Raw genomic sequence first — 17,556 nt, 5'->3', positions numbered from 1 at the left:
TTTACAAATGGCATTCCCAAGGTACTACATTGCATTTTTTAAGTTAAATGCTTTCCAAAATATTTGAAAGGTAGAGGAAGATGGAGTGAATCAGAATTATGCTGAATTCTCTTCGAGTATAAGCACTGCCCACTTCTACAGGGTATGGCTCCAAAACTTCAAGCTTGGATCTCTGTAGCAATTCTCCCTTCTTCCTCTGCCTTCCACACTGCAGTTGGAGTACTGCATAAAGATAATATGGTGATAAACTAACTCTATTCAGGTGCTAAATGTTGATATTGACTTCAGTGATGCAATAATTTTATTCCATGCTTACCATGGGATAAAACTTTTAATGAAGATAAATCAATGCACAGAATGGAAGGAAATAATAAAAAAAAGTCAATAGCTGTGACAGCCCTAATGCACATTTCATAAGGAAGGCAACAGATTAATCATATTAAATTTCAAAAAATGTGTTCATGTGTTGCTTCTATGTATGTTTGCTCACACATGCTATCCAGAGATGTTCTGATTATTATTGCAGGGAACAAGATCTTGGCGTTATCTGATAGAATTTGGTCAGCAAACTGTAACTGCCCCTGCACCACGACTAAGCAGACTCTCAGATTTGGCAAGAAGCTCTCTTTTCCAAATCATTACCGACCTATTATAGCTAACAAAAATACCAGTAAGGTCAACTATGGGAAAAGGCATACTTTCTGGACAAGAAAATAAAGAACTGCATCTTACAAAATTATAATAAATTTCATCTGAGAGCCAAATGCTTCTCTAAGAAATGAGCTTTCCTTCCCTATACAACTTTTTAGGAGTAAGGGCCATTTTTAGGCTATGATCTATGCTAGCTTCCAGTCAATCATATCTCTGTCTTATTAAAACAACACAAATAGAATACAGGTAAACCATTAGGTAGTGCCTACAGTCTTCTGAGGGCTGAATAACTGTGACTGGTAATTTGTAGTCATGTGCATGCAAATAAAAATAAAAGAGAGTATAACTGGTTTCTTGATTAATGATATCACATACTGACAATGCTTCAAGCTACGGTTCTTGGGCAACTGGGAATCAAAAGAGCAGAGCTGCTGACAAGTACGGCTAGAGGTAATCTGATTTCTATAAATATGAAAGAGTGCTGAGTTATATCTATCAACAGTTACCTCTGCTTGAATATTTCAAAATGTCAAAGACTATACTAGTAACTGTCTGGAAAAAAAACAATAAAACTTGGCATTTAAAAAAACCACACTATCTGTATACATTTCACTAAGAAATGCTTTATAAATCTTGAACTACTAGTCTACCAGGCAGAGAACAGTTGTTGTTCTTACCCTCTTAAAAAAAAAAAAAAAAAAAAAAAAAAAAAAGATAAATCTACAGAATTGTTGCAGCTGAGTTACCAGCATTTTTCCTAAGTCATTCCTGTATTCCTTATATCCCAGAAGAGAAGTTTAAGTGTGTGTTGAGGGACAAAGGAAAAGACAACAAGCATGCATAATACACCAGACAACAAAAATATTAAAGAAGATTACATTTGGTGCTGATGAGCAGCATGATTAAAAAGTTCAGAGATGTAGCATCCAGTAATCCTTTAATGACTATTAACATTTATCATCAGGTTCATTCTTCTTAACACATACATGTCCTGCATGAGTTATCATCCATCAATCCATCAGATACAATTCTAAACTGTATTACTTGCCCTCTGAAAGGATTATTCTCTGAGTTTAATTTATATTCATTACCCATTCTGCATTGTTCATAGCAAATTTTATGAGAAAATTTTATGCTCATTTGGGGAAAATGATAACAACGATGATGGTATGGTATTAATTTTTAAAAAATGTTATCCTGTGTATACATAGCATAGATTTACACATTAACTGTCACAACACACAAAACTGACTGTTGAAGTGCTTCCGTATAGAGTCATATTTTAATCTGATGCAAATAGCTACTGTACTAAGGAAAGTTTAAATCCATTTGCCAAACTTTGGGATTTACTCAACAAGCATGCTCAGTTTTCATTAAAGTAAACATTCAGAACGAAATACAGAGTAAATCATTTAATGGTAATTTAAGCATAGAAGGTTAGTGCAATACAGTGGTCAAAGTAAGGCTCAAAGATTTTGTTGCATACAGAAATACAAATAAATCATTAAATATTATTACATTTCATGACAGGAAGTATGATTGTGTTGAAAATTCAATCAGGTTTCTTTGTCAGTCTAACAAGAAGAATTTTAACATGCTGCTGCCAAAAAACAGTGAAGCATAGTATTGCATTCAAGAAACAGACTACAGCTAGATTCTAATTCTCTGTCTGGCTGAGAACAACTGAAAATATCTCAACTGTTACATGTTACTTTATTTTTCTCTGCATCCTATACAGAATAAATCAAGAAAAATAACATTAAAAATGGATTAATGAGAAAATACACCTTTTCTTCAAATTCCTGTGCTTTGCTTTTTATAGTCTCACACATTAACTTACCCAACAGCATTGCACTCACTGCTAATGAAAAGAAAGCAGGCAGTACAAATCTTCTTAAGCCTCCCGTGGCAAGAAAACTATTACAGAAATGAATAGAAGAAAGTCTCTGGAGCCTTTCCCTTGCCTGCTTATTTTACAAAAGGCAGTAAGGATCACACTGAGAAGTGTCAAAGCTGAATAAACCACTAGCAATTGGGTTTATACCCTTTGGGTAGTTAGCTCTTCATAGATGATGATTCGACTTTGTCCAAAAAACAGTATGTGAGAAACAATGCAGAATCTACCAGAGGCTGTAGCCAAGCTTAAAACTGTAGACAAAGAAACAGTTTGCTTCTAAACGTTTGCAAGGGAGGGCTTGTCACAGGACATTAATTCAAGCAAGCTGATGTTACATCAAACCAGTGCATATAAATACAGTTAATCTGCAGCTTTTCACGTTGCGTTCTATGAGGCGTTCGGCTGCAGCATACTAGAGCCCCTGGGTTTAGTGTCACTGAAGAACAGGAAAGCTCTCTTCCCTTTCTCATTAAAATGCACGTTTGGCATCTAGAAAACCATGTGGTAAATGGTGGGTTTTTTTCTCAAGCTTTATTATGAGCTGCAGTTGGCATCTAATATTCCCCATTTGATTAAATTTATTCTCCTGCCTTTGTTGTAGGCAAACTTACATATAAAGGAACTTTAAATGATAAAATATAGAGGATTTTCTTCTAAAGCTGTCACAAACAGTAGGGGGAGAACCTGACAATAACTAGGCAACATTCAATTTTAATGGCTACTTTAGGAGATAAGCAAGAAAAATGGTGGTAAATCTGTATTTCTTTTATTATTTTTTTCCATAATCTTGTATTCCCTGTAGATAGCTGATGAAAAAAAAACCTGATATGAGGAACTGACATTTATCTTTGGCATTTTACTGCCTAGAAATATTGAGCATTTTATGTTCTCTTGAACCACACAATGACAACTTCTTTTAAAAGCTTAAACATTAGCCGCAATACATGAGGAATTCCTTTACGAATAACAGGACTTTACTTACTATTCATTGAAATAAAGGACCTGTGTACTCAAAAAACAAAGTAAGCATGAATAACTATGAAAATAAAATCATGTACAGCCTCTGTATTATTAACAAGTCTCAACTTGTTAAAAATAAATCCCATTCTACTCATTCACTTTCTTTTTTTTTTTTTTCCCAAAAGTATTTCTATTTTGATTGTATTCCAACATGTGAACCCATCCTTTACCAACAAAGATTTGTAACCTTTCTAGTCCAAACAATTTTGTACTGTCAGGGAAAGCAGAGCATACAGAAATTTGCCTAACATGATGTGATCTGAACCATAGATGATACTGACAACAATCGTCCATTTTTTCCCCCTCAGCTTACCATAAAATACACCGAAAAAATCTCCTAGTGTTAGACTCTCACTCTTCCTACCCATGCTCCCTTCTCCTGCTGTGCACAACTCTCAGCTATTCCTGTAACACTGACATTCCTTTCTGTTGATACTAATTGAATTCGTCTGTGCAAATATTCATGGCACTATTCACAGTTGCCATTTCTATTCGTTCTTTGCCATTTCTACAAAACAGGCCTGTGCCTTTACCTGCCACACTGTCCTACCATGGTTAATATTTAGAGAAGGAGCAGGAGCAGAAATTGGGTCATGCAAGGATTGTTTTCTAATTTAGCACTGATCTCTCTGTAGGGTTCTTTACAATAAGTATCATCTTGCAAAATTTTGATGTCATTCCTGAATTACTCATTTTTAGTAAATTATGTTACATATGACAAAATGCAGAAATAGAGAGGGATGAGTTTCTACAGCACACAAGGTCAATGGCATTACCTAGTTGCCAGCCAAGGTGAAAAAGGGGACTACCAGTCTGACCCACAGGAATTCTGTGGCAAGTAATAGCAGTAATACTTACCCAAATATTGGTCAAAATACCAAGTAGTGCAAGAATATTTTATGATGACAACTGATGGGCTACAAACAGGAAAACCTTCCATCATAAATCACAGCCATTTGAACGTCAGTCAAACAGGAATTAAGTTTCAGTCATTGTTTACTGTCTTCATAGCAGAGAATGAGTGGCAGAGCTCATTGCAAAGGAAGTTGAACTATGCTGCACTACAGCATCACATATTAGGGAGCAGACTTCAGCACCTTTGCACTGTTAAAATAGCAATTTACTCTAAGCTATCTATCTCAGTCACTTAAGCCCTTCAAAGCAAGTCATTTCTGTGGCTCAACAATAACACAATTTGCCCTTTGTGTTACTTTCTACATTTCTTCTCGTGGTGAACAATCTAAAGAATGTATATTCACTGGAGACATGTGCTAATAAAAACGTTGAAGGGAACATAGAGAAGTAGTCAATCATGCTAGCCTGATATTCTAAATGTAATTAAATCTACAACATATTGTAATGCAAATGTTTTTAAGTGAATAAAATATCAATCTAAAATATAGAGAAAGAATATTTAAAAATACAAGTTCTGCCACCAATTTATGCCACTGAACTGGACTTAATCTGGATGCAGTTTGGGTTTGGAAATGAAGGAAGTTTCAGATCTTAATCTTCCCTTTTAGTGCAACCAACAACTGTATGAGACATATCAGTGGAGTCCTTCTGAGAATATTCCACCTGATGGAACAGGGCTTGAAAAAAAAATGGGATGTTTTTACTAGGACTTAAAACAAAACAAAAAACAACAACAACAATAACAACAAAAAAAGCACGATGAATTACAGGTTTCCTAACACAGTCCTGAAGACATCCTGATGAAAGGATAAACTAATTCATACAGCTTTTCTGCACAGACTTCCTGTAGCTAATTCATTCTGGCGGCTCGCTTCCCAAAAGTAGTACAGTGACACTCCAATAAAGACTCATTCTTCCAAATCTAGAGCTCCGTGTGCCTAGCAGTCATGCTATGTCCCCCAACTCTTTGCAACAGGAAGATTTAGAACCTTCTGTGAACGTTAGTGCTAAACTCCAACTGTTCTGCTGTTTGGGAAAGGACCCATAGGGACCCTGGGGGGAAGAAAAAAAAAAAAAAAAAAAAAAAAAAAAAATACAAGAACAAGAAATATTAGAAAACAGTTAGTGTTTTCCATTTGCCTTCTTGGCAAATTGTATTAATCTTTTAAACTTTTTCTTCGCACACTGGAGACCTATAATTCACTTTTCTAGTACTACTTTAGCTGTCATTCAAAGGTTACATTCCCAGAGTTCAGCACCTGAAGCTTAACAAACATAGTACACTTTGTGAGACTCACAGCAAAATGATGAAATAATGAAAAGCAGTATTGAAAAGACACTAGTCTTCTGTACTTGATGTGTGCTGATTCTGTTGGAGTGCCAAATATTGTGCCAACAAATTCAGTGCTGAATTCTCAATATATCTAGAATCCTTATTTTCTGTGCTGGTTTTGGCTGGGATAGAGTTAGTTTTCTTCACAGTAGCTAGTATGGGGCTGTGTTTTGGATCTGTGCTGAAAACAGTGTTGATAACACAGGGATGTTTTCGTTGCTGCTGAGCAGGGCTCACACAGAGCCAAGGCCTTTTCTGCTCCTCACCCCACCCCACCAGCGAGGGGGCTGGGGGGGGGCACAAGGAGTTGGGAGGGGACACAGCCGGGACAGCTGACCCCAACTGACCACAGGGGTATTCCGGACCATACGGCGTCATGCTCAGCATAGAAAGCTGGGGGAAGAAGAAGGAATCGGGGGACATTGGGACTGATGGCCTTTGTCTTCCCAAGTCACCGTTAGGCGTGATGGAGCCCTGCTTTCCTGGAGATGGCTGAACACCTGCCTGCCCGTGGGAAGTGGTGAATGAATTCCTTGTTTTGCTTTGCTTCTGCGCTTGGCTTTTGCTTTACTTATTAAACTGTCTTTATCTCAACCCATGAGTGTTCTCACTTTTACCCTTCTGATTCTCTCCCCCATCCCACTGCGGGGGAGCGAGTGAATGGCTGCGTGGTGCTTAGTTGCCGGCTGGGGTTAAACCATGACATTTTGCAAGATGTCTGTAGTATAGTGAAGGTAATGGCCTACAGGTAATTAGCCATTACCTGTAATTTTTATTTGCACATCTAGGAACATTATATTAGTACAAACATGCAGAACTTATTCCCCTTAAATCCATATATGGAAAATACATTATTCTAGCCAAAAGATGATACCACATGATTAGATTTACTTTTCAGATCTCTGAACTTTCAGACTAGTTATATAATTAGTGCATAGACTCTCTGTAACACTAAGGAGGAACACAACTTACTTAAGCATTACATTTAAAATTGGAATCATATTTCTGGAGCCTAAACATTGAAGCAGTCTTGTCCTACACAAGACTGGAAGGATATCAGGTCCAGCAGCTACATTTGGCACAGTACAAACCTGTTTTGGGTTTGTGTGGTGGGGTTTTGGTAGCAGGGGAGGGGCCGCAGGGGCGGCTCCTGTGAGAAGCTGCTGGAAGCTTCCCCGGCTCCCAGTCGGACCCACCTCTGGCCCAGGCCGAGCCCATCAGCGACGGTGGTAGCGCCTCTGGGAGAAGAACAGGTTTAAGGAGGGGAACTGGCAGTGAGTAGGGGGATATTGGAATGTGAGAGAAACCCCTGTGCAGGCAGCAAGGCCAGTGAAGAAGGAGAGGAGGAGGGGATGCCCCTGCAGCCCCTGAGATCCCCTGAGGCGGCAGGCTGTCCCCCCCAGCCCGTGGAGGGGAGCAGGGGAGCAGAGGCCCACCTGCAGCCCGGGGAGAGAGGAGCCCACGCCGGAGCAGGGGGTGCCGCCCAACATGGCCGCGACTCCGTGGGAAAGCCCGTGCTGGAGCAGTCTGTGCCCGAAGGACTGCAGCCTGCAGAAAGGACCCATGCTGGAGCCGTTCATGAGGGACTGCAGCCCGTGGGAAGGACTCATGTTGGAGAAGTTCGTGGAGGACTGTCTCCTGTGGGAGGGACCCCACGCTGGAGCAGGGGAAGAGTGAGGAGTCCTCCCCCTGAGGAGGAAGGAGCGGCAGAGACAAGGTGTGATGAGCTGACCCCAACCCCCATTCCCCATCACCCTGCGCTGCTGGTGGGAGGGGGTAAAGAAATTGGGAGAGGAGTTGAGCCGGGAAGGAGGGAGGGGTGGGGGGAAGGTGTTCTAAGGCTTGGTTTTACTTCTCATTATCCTGTTTTGATTTGACTGGCGACATATTGATTTTATTTTGGTTTTTCCCCAAGCGGAGTCTGGGTTTTGCCCATGAGCATAAGTGGCGAGTGATCCCTCCCTGTCCCTGTCTCACCCCACAAGCACTTCTTTATATTTTCTCTTCATCATCCCACCAGGGGGTAGGAGTGAGTGAGCAGCCTCATGGTGCTTTGTTGCCGGCTGGGCTTAAACCACGACAAAAACCATACTTGGAATAATGCATTTAATAACATGGTGAGAAACAATGTCTTTGTTCTACATACCAGCAGGTCTCCATTATTCACCCATTACATATATATTCAGATTTGGGCTGAATTTTCTGGTAGACCTATATCTCAAAAACAAAAAGTTAAACAAAATCATCAAATGGAAAGCCTAACAGGGCCAGATGTTCAACTGATTCAAATAGGTGGAGAGTATCAAATCAGCAAAGCTGCTATTCTCTTTTTTGAGCCCATTTATCCAAAGTAACACAAAAATCCTTTCATAGCCAGCACCACTAAATAGGAAGTTGATGGGACTTAAAAAGCAGGCTTCTCCTGCTTAAAAAATACAAATAATTTACCAGCACGTAGAGCTGGAAGACTGTTTTCCAAGATCAACCTTATAGGGGATGAATTAAATAAATGCACTTGTATGCATAGAACAGTCAGTATTTTCATTTTCAGTATTTATTTAAGAAAATTAAGTTAGAGTCTTAACAAGAAAATGAGAGAGAAAAGCCTGGGGATAAACCCAACCTTGGTTCTCCAGTGAAGATTTTCAAGGAAGTAACAAATTACATCCTTTTGCAATTTTAAATCACCTTCTATGTGACAAACACAATATGAATAAAACCAGCTTCTAGTTAATTCCTTTCTGGGTATTAACCTTCAAATTACATAAATTTGCTATATATTTCTTGGAATCTATTTCCTAATCGAACTTTTTTCATCTATAAGATTTTGAGAAAAACAGCCTTCTAGCAATAGACTAGATAATGAAGTCCTCACAGTTTTTAGCAACCTGAAACTATTCTAAAGCAGCTGTTAGGGCACACAATTTCCTTGATCTTATCCACACAAGGCCAATGAACAAAAGTAGCAATATCAAATTAACCTTTAAAATATTTGCATATTGCCTAGCTGCTCAAGTTGCTAGTTGGACTTTTTGTCCCAGTTACAATTTCAGGAAAAATAAATTCCAACGGTGTCCAGGCAAAGAAACAGAGAGAAAAAGGGAAATAGTTTCTTCATCATGAGAACATCCCACCACAAAATGCAATCTCCAAGCCTTTAACTGTCTGTCTTATACTCTGAATTAACAGCAAAACTAAAACCTGTTCTTGTTAAAATGGCCACATAGGTGGAACTTGCAAATATGGCATATCTTTTTCTAAATCCCTAAAACTCCTTTGTATAGTTTGGCCTTACCTTTACACTGATATTTTCCATGATTTCTCATTCTTGGAAGATGATTTTTTAAAAAAGTTTCAGAAAAGACACATCAATCACTTCTGATCACAAGGGTTGTTACTTTGCTGAAATAATTCTACTATTTCTTTCCTTAAAATTTATCTACTTCTTTGCATTCTGATTGACTATAGATGTCTGATTTGCACAAGTTAATTTTGAAGTAACTGCATAATGTGTCATTCCCTTTACTGTGATTGCCTGACACCTATCATCAGCCAATCAAAGAGCAAGGATCTGCATAATGACTCTGCAGTACTTTTCAGTAACTACTCTGTGAATATGTAATTTTCTTCCACTATGCAAATTTCACAAACATATTCCTAAGGCTCTGATTGGACCTGTTGCTCAGAATTTTAAAGTTGTTATCCATCGTGGCATCCAAACTTTTTTATTCCTCAAAAATGTAAAAAGTCTAGAAGAAGAAAAATGGGAAAATAAACAAGAAAACATCAACAACAACAAAACTTATAAAAAGAGGGCTTCCATGCTAAAATATTAGAAATATCTATGGAGAAGATCAGGCTCTGGGTTACAAAGGATAACAACCATGATGCCTGCACAACAGCCACTAGTGCACGAGTGAACAGAACATAGCTTAACCCTTCCTAATGCTGACTCTCTTAACAGCAACAACAACAAAAAAATAATTAAATCATGTCTGTTACCAAAAGAGAGCCCTTAACATTCAAATGGAGCATATCTAATGAATAAGAAAATGCCATTCTAAAATCTCTGTTCATAGACAAACATACTTTTAAAACATCTGAGGTACCCTTCAGGTTCAAAAAGTGTGTAGGCTTTGCCAATGACTTTAACAGAAAGAGGATTATGTCTTTTCTTTCACTTCCTTTACTCTCTGCAAATCAGCTACCTAACTGGCCCAAAGCAACTGTCGAATTATGTTGACTTACTATACTTGTTTAGCAAAATATATAAGACTGTGTGGTACCGATTTACTTGTTATTTTTATCTAGTAGAAAGAATATCTCTAATGCTGTTCAGTCAGTCGCTGCCAGTTATTTTCACGATCATGGATACCGACTGGAAGTTAAAAGCAATGTTATTTTGGTATTGGGTGACTATATGAATTTGACAAAAATCTCAAATTATCTTAAGTGCAAATAATTTATTGAAGCACAAATAACATCATATATTTATATAGTGTGTTTAATTTCGCATTATCCTAAACATACATTTAAACTATTAGGTTGTTTGAGATAATGATGGAAGAAATAGATGGACAACACTGAATATTAATACCAGTGCTGATGTAGACAGAGAATAAGCTGATAAAAACATCCGGATTAAGAACTCCAGACCTCCTGGGAGTTTTACAACTAGTTCCTAGTATATACAGTGATGAACACAACATTAACAGTTGAAACTGTGTGGCAAGCTAGACTACTGTAGTAACTGTTTGCAAACACATGGTAACCATGTTATTTCACAGGGAGAACTTCCCAACTGAAGAGTGATATAAAAAATACTACTCTTAAGACAAAACTAATGAAAAGCATATTCCCAGTTTTATGAGATATTCTGCTTTCAGAACTAAGAACAAGCACAATCTATTATTCCCCAGAGCCATGAACACTGACAAGTGGCAAGAAGTTTTGAGCTTAATGTCACAAGACACAGGTACTTCTATCCTAGCAGCAAAAAGTATGTCTGCTTACACTCATGGTGAGCATTAAGTCCAGGTTAAATACCAACAAGAACCCTCAGCCTTATCTAAGTTGAGGAGGAAAGGGCTAAGCTTAAATTCAAAGTTTTCTGATTATGAATGCAGAGCTAGAAATTACATCTCAACCAAAATAAATGTTGTCTCGGGAGAAGAGAGAGAGAGGCCCAGCACCATGTTATGATAGATCAGTACATAGATAGGTTGATTATTCCAAAGCAACACTACAGATGTTTTCATTCGGAAGAAGCTTTAGCAGGTTTGAAAGGAGGTCAGTAATAGCATTTAATAACCATCCCATACCCTATCATCCACTGAAATGGAAGGCAGAAGGTTCTGAGACCTATGTGCAGAGTAGAACCATCAAAAGAAATGCTAGAACATTCAAAAGTTATTTGTGTTGATTTCACAGGTGAGAATCTCTTTTCCAGCTGAAGCATTAATAAAGCTCATGATGACAGGGGAGTTGTAATGCTCATTGAATTTCTATGGAATGTATTTTGGACTCTAATTTCATTCTAATTTGAAGCAAAAACTTTACATTCTAATTTTTTCTATGAAACAGCATTTGTGTTCTTCATCCAGCTCTCGCATGGTTCTGCTTGTCTTGGGTATTGTCCAGAATAACGCTGTTCATTACAGAAGTGATGAGTCTGAAAGTTAAGTTAAACTGGCAGTCATGTCATTTAAGTACTCACATTTTTAACTTGCTGAAATAATCAAGTACTTATTGAGATTAAAAATGAAAAAAAAAAGTTATTTTTATAATTATTTTTTTTTTACAGGAAATCTATTTAGCATCTTCACTATACACCAGCTGCAGTTATAATTTAAGTTTCTTTAACAAACTCGTTCTGAAAAAAGGAAGTATTTACCATGCTGGTTATTTATGCTTAAAACACCACTTTTGCAGAGCTTCTGCAAGATACAACACAGCCTTTACACACTTTGGCACAGTAAGTGTCATTTTGCTTGTACCACCAGTGTCCTAGTATAAACACGCTCTACCTGAAAATGAAATCATTTCAGACAAAAAGATCTTCTGTTTATGCAGACATAAGTTATACTGACTACAAATGGCAAAAAAAAAAACAAACAAAAAAACCAGAAAAAACAAACAACAAAAAAGCAAGGGAAACCTTTTTACAAATATATGGAGAAAAAATGTGAGATGGGACTCGAATAAAAAAATGTTGTCCAAGCCTGAGTTATCTACTACATTTAACTATAACATTCTGCCCAAATACTTCTATTACAAACTTTCTAGAAAAGTTTCCAAATTGAAAATATGAACTGTCAACTCTTTTGGAGTAACCTTCATAATTTTTTATTTTAGGGGTTGTAGAATACAGGCATGTCACACTTTCAAGTCTCTCCCTGCAACGACAAAGAATTATTTTAAATGAACACACAGGCAGGTAGAATAATTTTTTTGCACCAGGGTACTATTTGCTGCATCACAGGGACACAGGTCTCCTGTAGGTCCTGTGCCACATCTGGTAGCTCTGCGATGATATCTCAGCTAACTAAGGCACCTCTGAAATGGCATAAGATACCTATGTTAGTAGCATAATTGCTCCAGGGTTCCAATTGTAGCAAATTTCAGCAAGGCAACAACCCATACTAAGTTCCAAGTATAAAGAAACCTGCTGGTGGTGACTTTATGTCTTAAGCTTCATCTAGTTTTCTCATGAAAATAGGATTTAGCAAACACTGCCTGACGTTCAGCAGAAAGAGAAGAAAATGTTTCCAACCTCTCAAACCAGTTTTCACTAGATATCCTACACATGTCATATTACATAAGGAATAATCTCTCAGTAATAATTTTGAGCTTTACTACTTAGAAAAAGAAGGATTTATATGTTTGATTAGACTCCCATTTGCCATACGGGGTCAGAGACTGAGTAATATCACAGTTAAAATAGTTTCAAATATTAAAGAGCCACACTAGTACATTTAAAAACCCTTAAACAAGACAAAATCTGTTTGTAAAGATGATATTTATTAACACTTTAAAGAAGGAAGAAGTGAGAAAGTTTCACAGTTTTGAAATCTTTCTGGGTAAAATCTTACGACTTGCTGTTGTAACTACACAGAAGGAGAGAAAATAAGGCAGCACCAGCATATGAATCACACTGCAGTGCATACACTGCGCATATAGCAAAAAAAATTTAGACTGGTCAATTACTTTTATGTGGCCTTTTCTGATACTCATGAAAAACTACATTCTGTGGTGCTTACAAACAAAAGTAAAGCTCTTTGTAATGCATGCCCTAGCTACATGGTACATGACAACTTTGCCAGTGGTGGGTGATACCTTTATTTCTGTATCTAAGTGCACAGAAGGGTTTTCCTTTCAAATCACTGCAGGTGGGCAAGTTTCCGATTTACAAGGCAGAATATATGATAGCACATAATACAAGAATACAAGTAACATTTAGGCCAAACACAAATAAAACTAAGTAGGGTATGGAAAATTCATCTTTTCCCTAGTAAACGGTTGAAGTAAATTTCCTTCCTTTTAAAGCACGAGGAACAAGGCAGAGGAGGTGACCTCCTGTTCTGGCAATGACAATACATAGAATTACATCAGAGGTCCTTTCCATTATATTATCTGTGGTCATCTGTACTGTTTCATAACCTCATCTGGTCCATAAGGTTAACGGCAGCCTATCTAACTCACCTCATTGCAACCTCCAGCCAGATTCAATGTGAACTTGAGTTCACAGCATGTGAAAATTACTTTTGTGTTTTTAACATAAATGGAAAAGTGTACGTATTCTGCAGAACAGGTACTCCCTAGGACTTGGATTTTAAACAAACTATGAATTTTGCCAGTAACACTAGCAGCATTCTGGCACTTGATAAGCTAATAGAAATATTAAGCCATCTTGTATTTTTATCTGTTCCACCAGATGTGCTTATTTATAAAAGGTGTAATTTCATATTTTCTATGTTTTTATATTGCCGTGATTATGCAAATCCTATTTAGACAAAATGAAAATCCTGTGGCTGAGTGTCAGAACACAAAGCCTTACTAGATTTTAAAACTATTCTATCCCAAAGAACATTTAAGAAACAAAAGTATTGAGGATTTTTTCCTTCAAAAAGAGAGTCTAATATTCTCTGCCAAGATGGCAAAAACATGACATGAAGTTAGTGTTGGAAATTTATTGTAAATTAAAGTGCTGTCCTTGTTTTAGCTATGCTACATTGCCTTCACTGTTATTGCTTAAATAACAATGAGTGCTTCTCCCTTTTCTGGCTCAGCTCTTGTCACTTCTTGTGATGAAATCTGTCAAACTATTAAGCAGGAACGTGTTTTTCCTTTTGCTGCCACTGATACCAGGAAAAGTGTTTGATGGTTTAATTAGAACACCACAAATGACCTTTCAGGTATCTGATGAAAGTATCTTCAGATTTTTACATTTCATTTTCAGTTTTAATTTAAAATGATTCCTAGAGGTTAAATACTGAAACGTTAACAAGATGCACTGTAATCTACTGCTCTGCACTGTGCTGTAACTCTCTCTGCACATAAGCCATCTAAAAATTACTCTCGGAGTATTTTTTTTTAAAGGTAAGCATTATTCTCCCCTCTATCAGTCCTACAAAGATTCTAACACCTCTTATGCAAAAATCACTCCTATTTCAACATGGCAAGTCTATTAGAATATGATTTTCAGTTTATCTGCAAGTTTATCTGAACAGGAAAATAAAAACAAGTCTCCTCTCTCCTCTGTTGCGGTGAAGAGTTCTGCAAGGTGCAGTCAGGGGTCTAACAGGCTGCAGAAAGCTCATACCCTTGCAGGATTGAATCTGTAATGTGGCAGAAAGGAAAAGTACAAAAGATTTGGCTGTACAGTAGATTCTTTCCTCTAAGAAGCTGTTTTAGGACCTTCACTTTAACTGCAATTATTATCTGTATTGTTGTACCATCCAATGTCTTTAATCAAGGCTATGGATCTCTTGGGAGTGAGTGTAAATAAAGACAGTCACTGTCCTGAATAACATATGCTATAATTTGACACACAGCATCCACAAGACAGGGAGGGGGGGACCAGTATGATAGCAAGAGAGTGGTAAGAACCAAACCAACTCTGTGCAGATGGCATAGTGACAGACAGATGTGCATTTTGATGGCTTACAACTGTTCGAATGTTCAACTGTTCTTTTTTAAAAAAACTTCTTATAAACAAGCCTGCCTACCTCCAATAGGCTGTTCAATTTAGACATCGCCTTAGTAGTTGACTTCTTTCAGAACACCAGAAGGCATTGAGGAGAGAGATGGAAGAGGACAGAGTAAATGTTGTAACTCTGAGATGAGACTTCAAGCTGAAGCACTTCATGTCATAACATGCAGATGTAAGTCTAAAATGGATTAGAGGCATGCAAGGCAAATAGAACATATGCAAATGAATAGGCAAATAACAGACAAGAGCAGATACAGAATAAGCATATCTAATTATTAAAAAACTCCATAATGAAGGTGAAAAGCTTGAACAAGAATGAGAACAGGAAAGCAGTTTCATGATTAAAATAGAGGAAGACGTGCATCAGTTGAAGGGAGGGGCATTAATATTTGTAACTGGCGATGAAAGGGTTACAATACTAAATCAGAATACAATAAGGAACATGTGTAGGGACAGAAATAAAGGCCAGGAGTTAGAATCTTTAGAGCCAGAAACCATATAGATGAATAGTCTCAAAGAATACATGGTAAACAGGCAAGTAGTATAGTGAGCGACTGGGAGGGGGGGAAAAGAGGCTTCCAAGCAGCAGGTAGGTTCTCACTGTGCAGTTCAATTGGACAGACAATTTAGGCTCAAGTTAGTGTAAAGGAGCATAAAAAGACAAAAATTCAATGTATCTTTAATGAATTTATGAACTATGTCATAACTTCATATTTAACTTGTGCCTGAAACGTACCAGTGTTATCTTTACTTAAGCAACCCTAGGATGCAACGCCTTTGGCATAGGACTCTAATTTCTCCCAGGATACCTACTGCAAAGGAGCTTGTCTCCCAGCTCTCTCCAAGCTCCCTTTCTCCTGATCCTGATGAATCATACTGCAATGTCTCAGGAGACAATAAAAGCCCTGGACCAGAGGGCCTATAGGGCACCAGAATTAGCCTTTATCTTCTATACCCCCTTTTGGATGTGCAATGTTTCTGTAATAAGGTGAATACTTTTTCACACCATGCAGTGCTAGACCACTGTGGACACTATCATATGCAAATAACAAAATTCCAAGCATCTAATCTGACTATTGTAAGTTTTGCTTTCAAAAAGAACTTTGTAACTTTTAGGCCAATTAGTATCTCTACCTCACTGCAACACTACTTGTTTTTAATATTAATTTAGATCTGTCTCCTCCTGGGTGGTGCATGTTTATATTTTTTAAATATTTGTGACCTCAGCTTAGAAAGCAAGCTGAGATTTATCAACTTTCACCATGGAAAAATAGTCCACTTACTTAAAGAAATACAAGATAAATCCTGAGCCTCCCTTTCAAAACAGTATGTCATACCCAATAACATGAAACCATCTAACAAATAGTTTCATTTGCTGGACTGAGTTTAGTATATTAATTACTCAGTCTAGGCCAGCAGGTAGACTGTAAAAGATTTGACAGTCAAGAGTTATGAGACAGACAAAAATTATTAAAACACCACTAGTGCTATATTATTACAATTTCCAATTAAAAATATAAAACATTCAGTGCAAAAGAAGCCTGAGTAATTATGAAAATGTAAGTACATCCTATAATGTAAGTTAGTATGCTAAGATTCACTTTCTTGTCCTTCAGTGCTTTATGCACGTGTCCAGGGTAGATATGGACTTTTCCATGTAAGCTTATTCGGCAAATAAAAGTTTAGAGAAAATGCACTGTTTATTAGAGCTCATGTAGTTGTAAGAAAATTATTAAACATTGTAGGATGTAGGATTCCAGCCTTCTGTAAATGACAGCACTGAGTTTTGGCAAAGACTATGGCAAATAAATATAATTATATAAAAAGGACAGTAAATACAACTGCAAATTGTTCCATGTGGTTCATTGCACAAGTCAGACTTAACCATCCTTAATTTTTACCATTGTGGTTACAAATAAATCCTCAAGTGTCACTTATGTTGGATGAAGATATTAATGTCTCTAGCCTGTGACTATTTTAAAAACATGTATCAGTACATAAATTTTAGCTGCCTCCTTTACAGTTTGAATTATCAGCCTTTGCACAAACAACTATTTAAAGAGGAGGCTAAATTTTCAAAAAGCCGTTCTTTAATTTCAGTGGGGTTTTTTTGGCAAACTTGTACTTACTTGCAGCTGTAAGGATGACTCAATTATTTGCGAAAGAGTGTTTATACATAGATTCCCAATTACTGTGCCATAAATAGTATCATACTAATGGGCTATTTTGCGCTGCCTCCTTATTCATTCAAGGTAGTTGGTGGACAGCAGAACAAACAGAAAATCATGGACACTTCGTTCTGCAGCTGATATATTTTGGTTTAGGTAATACTTAAATTATAATAAATTGTCATTGGAAGAAAAATAAAAATGCCCCAAATTTAGATCCACTTATATAGCACATTTGATAAGACTGATTTATTTCTTTACAATAGCAAAACAAAGCATCTTCCACTTTTGATAGTACCAAAATTTGTTACTCTGCACAAAGTGTAAAAATAAAAGAGATCAGGAAAATATGTCTAGTATA

General features: G+C 37.3%; 1 protein-coding gene across 6 annotated transcripts in view; it reads right to left on the bottom strand.

Annotated features, from left to right (window-relative positions):
* The window catches only part of ZNF385D (zinc finger protein 385D), a 753,372-nt gene that overhangs the window by 575,205 nt on the left and 160,611 nt on the right, over window positions 1-17,556 (bottom strand). The window contains exon 1 of one of the 6 annotated variants that reach the window (XM_049798904.1): window positions 2,492-2,715. The exons of the other annotated variants lie outside the window; for them this stretch is intronic. Within the exon in view, the coding sequence (XP_049654861.1) occupies window positions 2,492-2,501 (10 nt within the window). The 5' untranslated portion in view covers window positions 2,502-2,715. Of the gene's footprint in view, window positions 1-2,491; window positions 2,716-17,556 lie in introns of those variants that run through there. 6 annotated transcript variants of the gene reach the window in all.

Source organism: Accipiter gentilis, chromosome 4 (genome assembly GCF_929443795.1).
Source record: "Accipiter gentilis chromosome 4, bAccGen1.1, whole genome shotgun sequence".
NCBI classification, from domain to species: domain Eukaryota; kingdom Metazoa; phylum Chordata; class Aves; order Accipitriformes; family Accipitridae; genus Astur; species Astur gentilis.
This window is presented reverse-complemented; position numbering and strand designations above follow the sequence as displayed.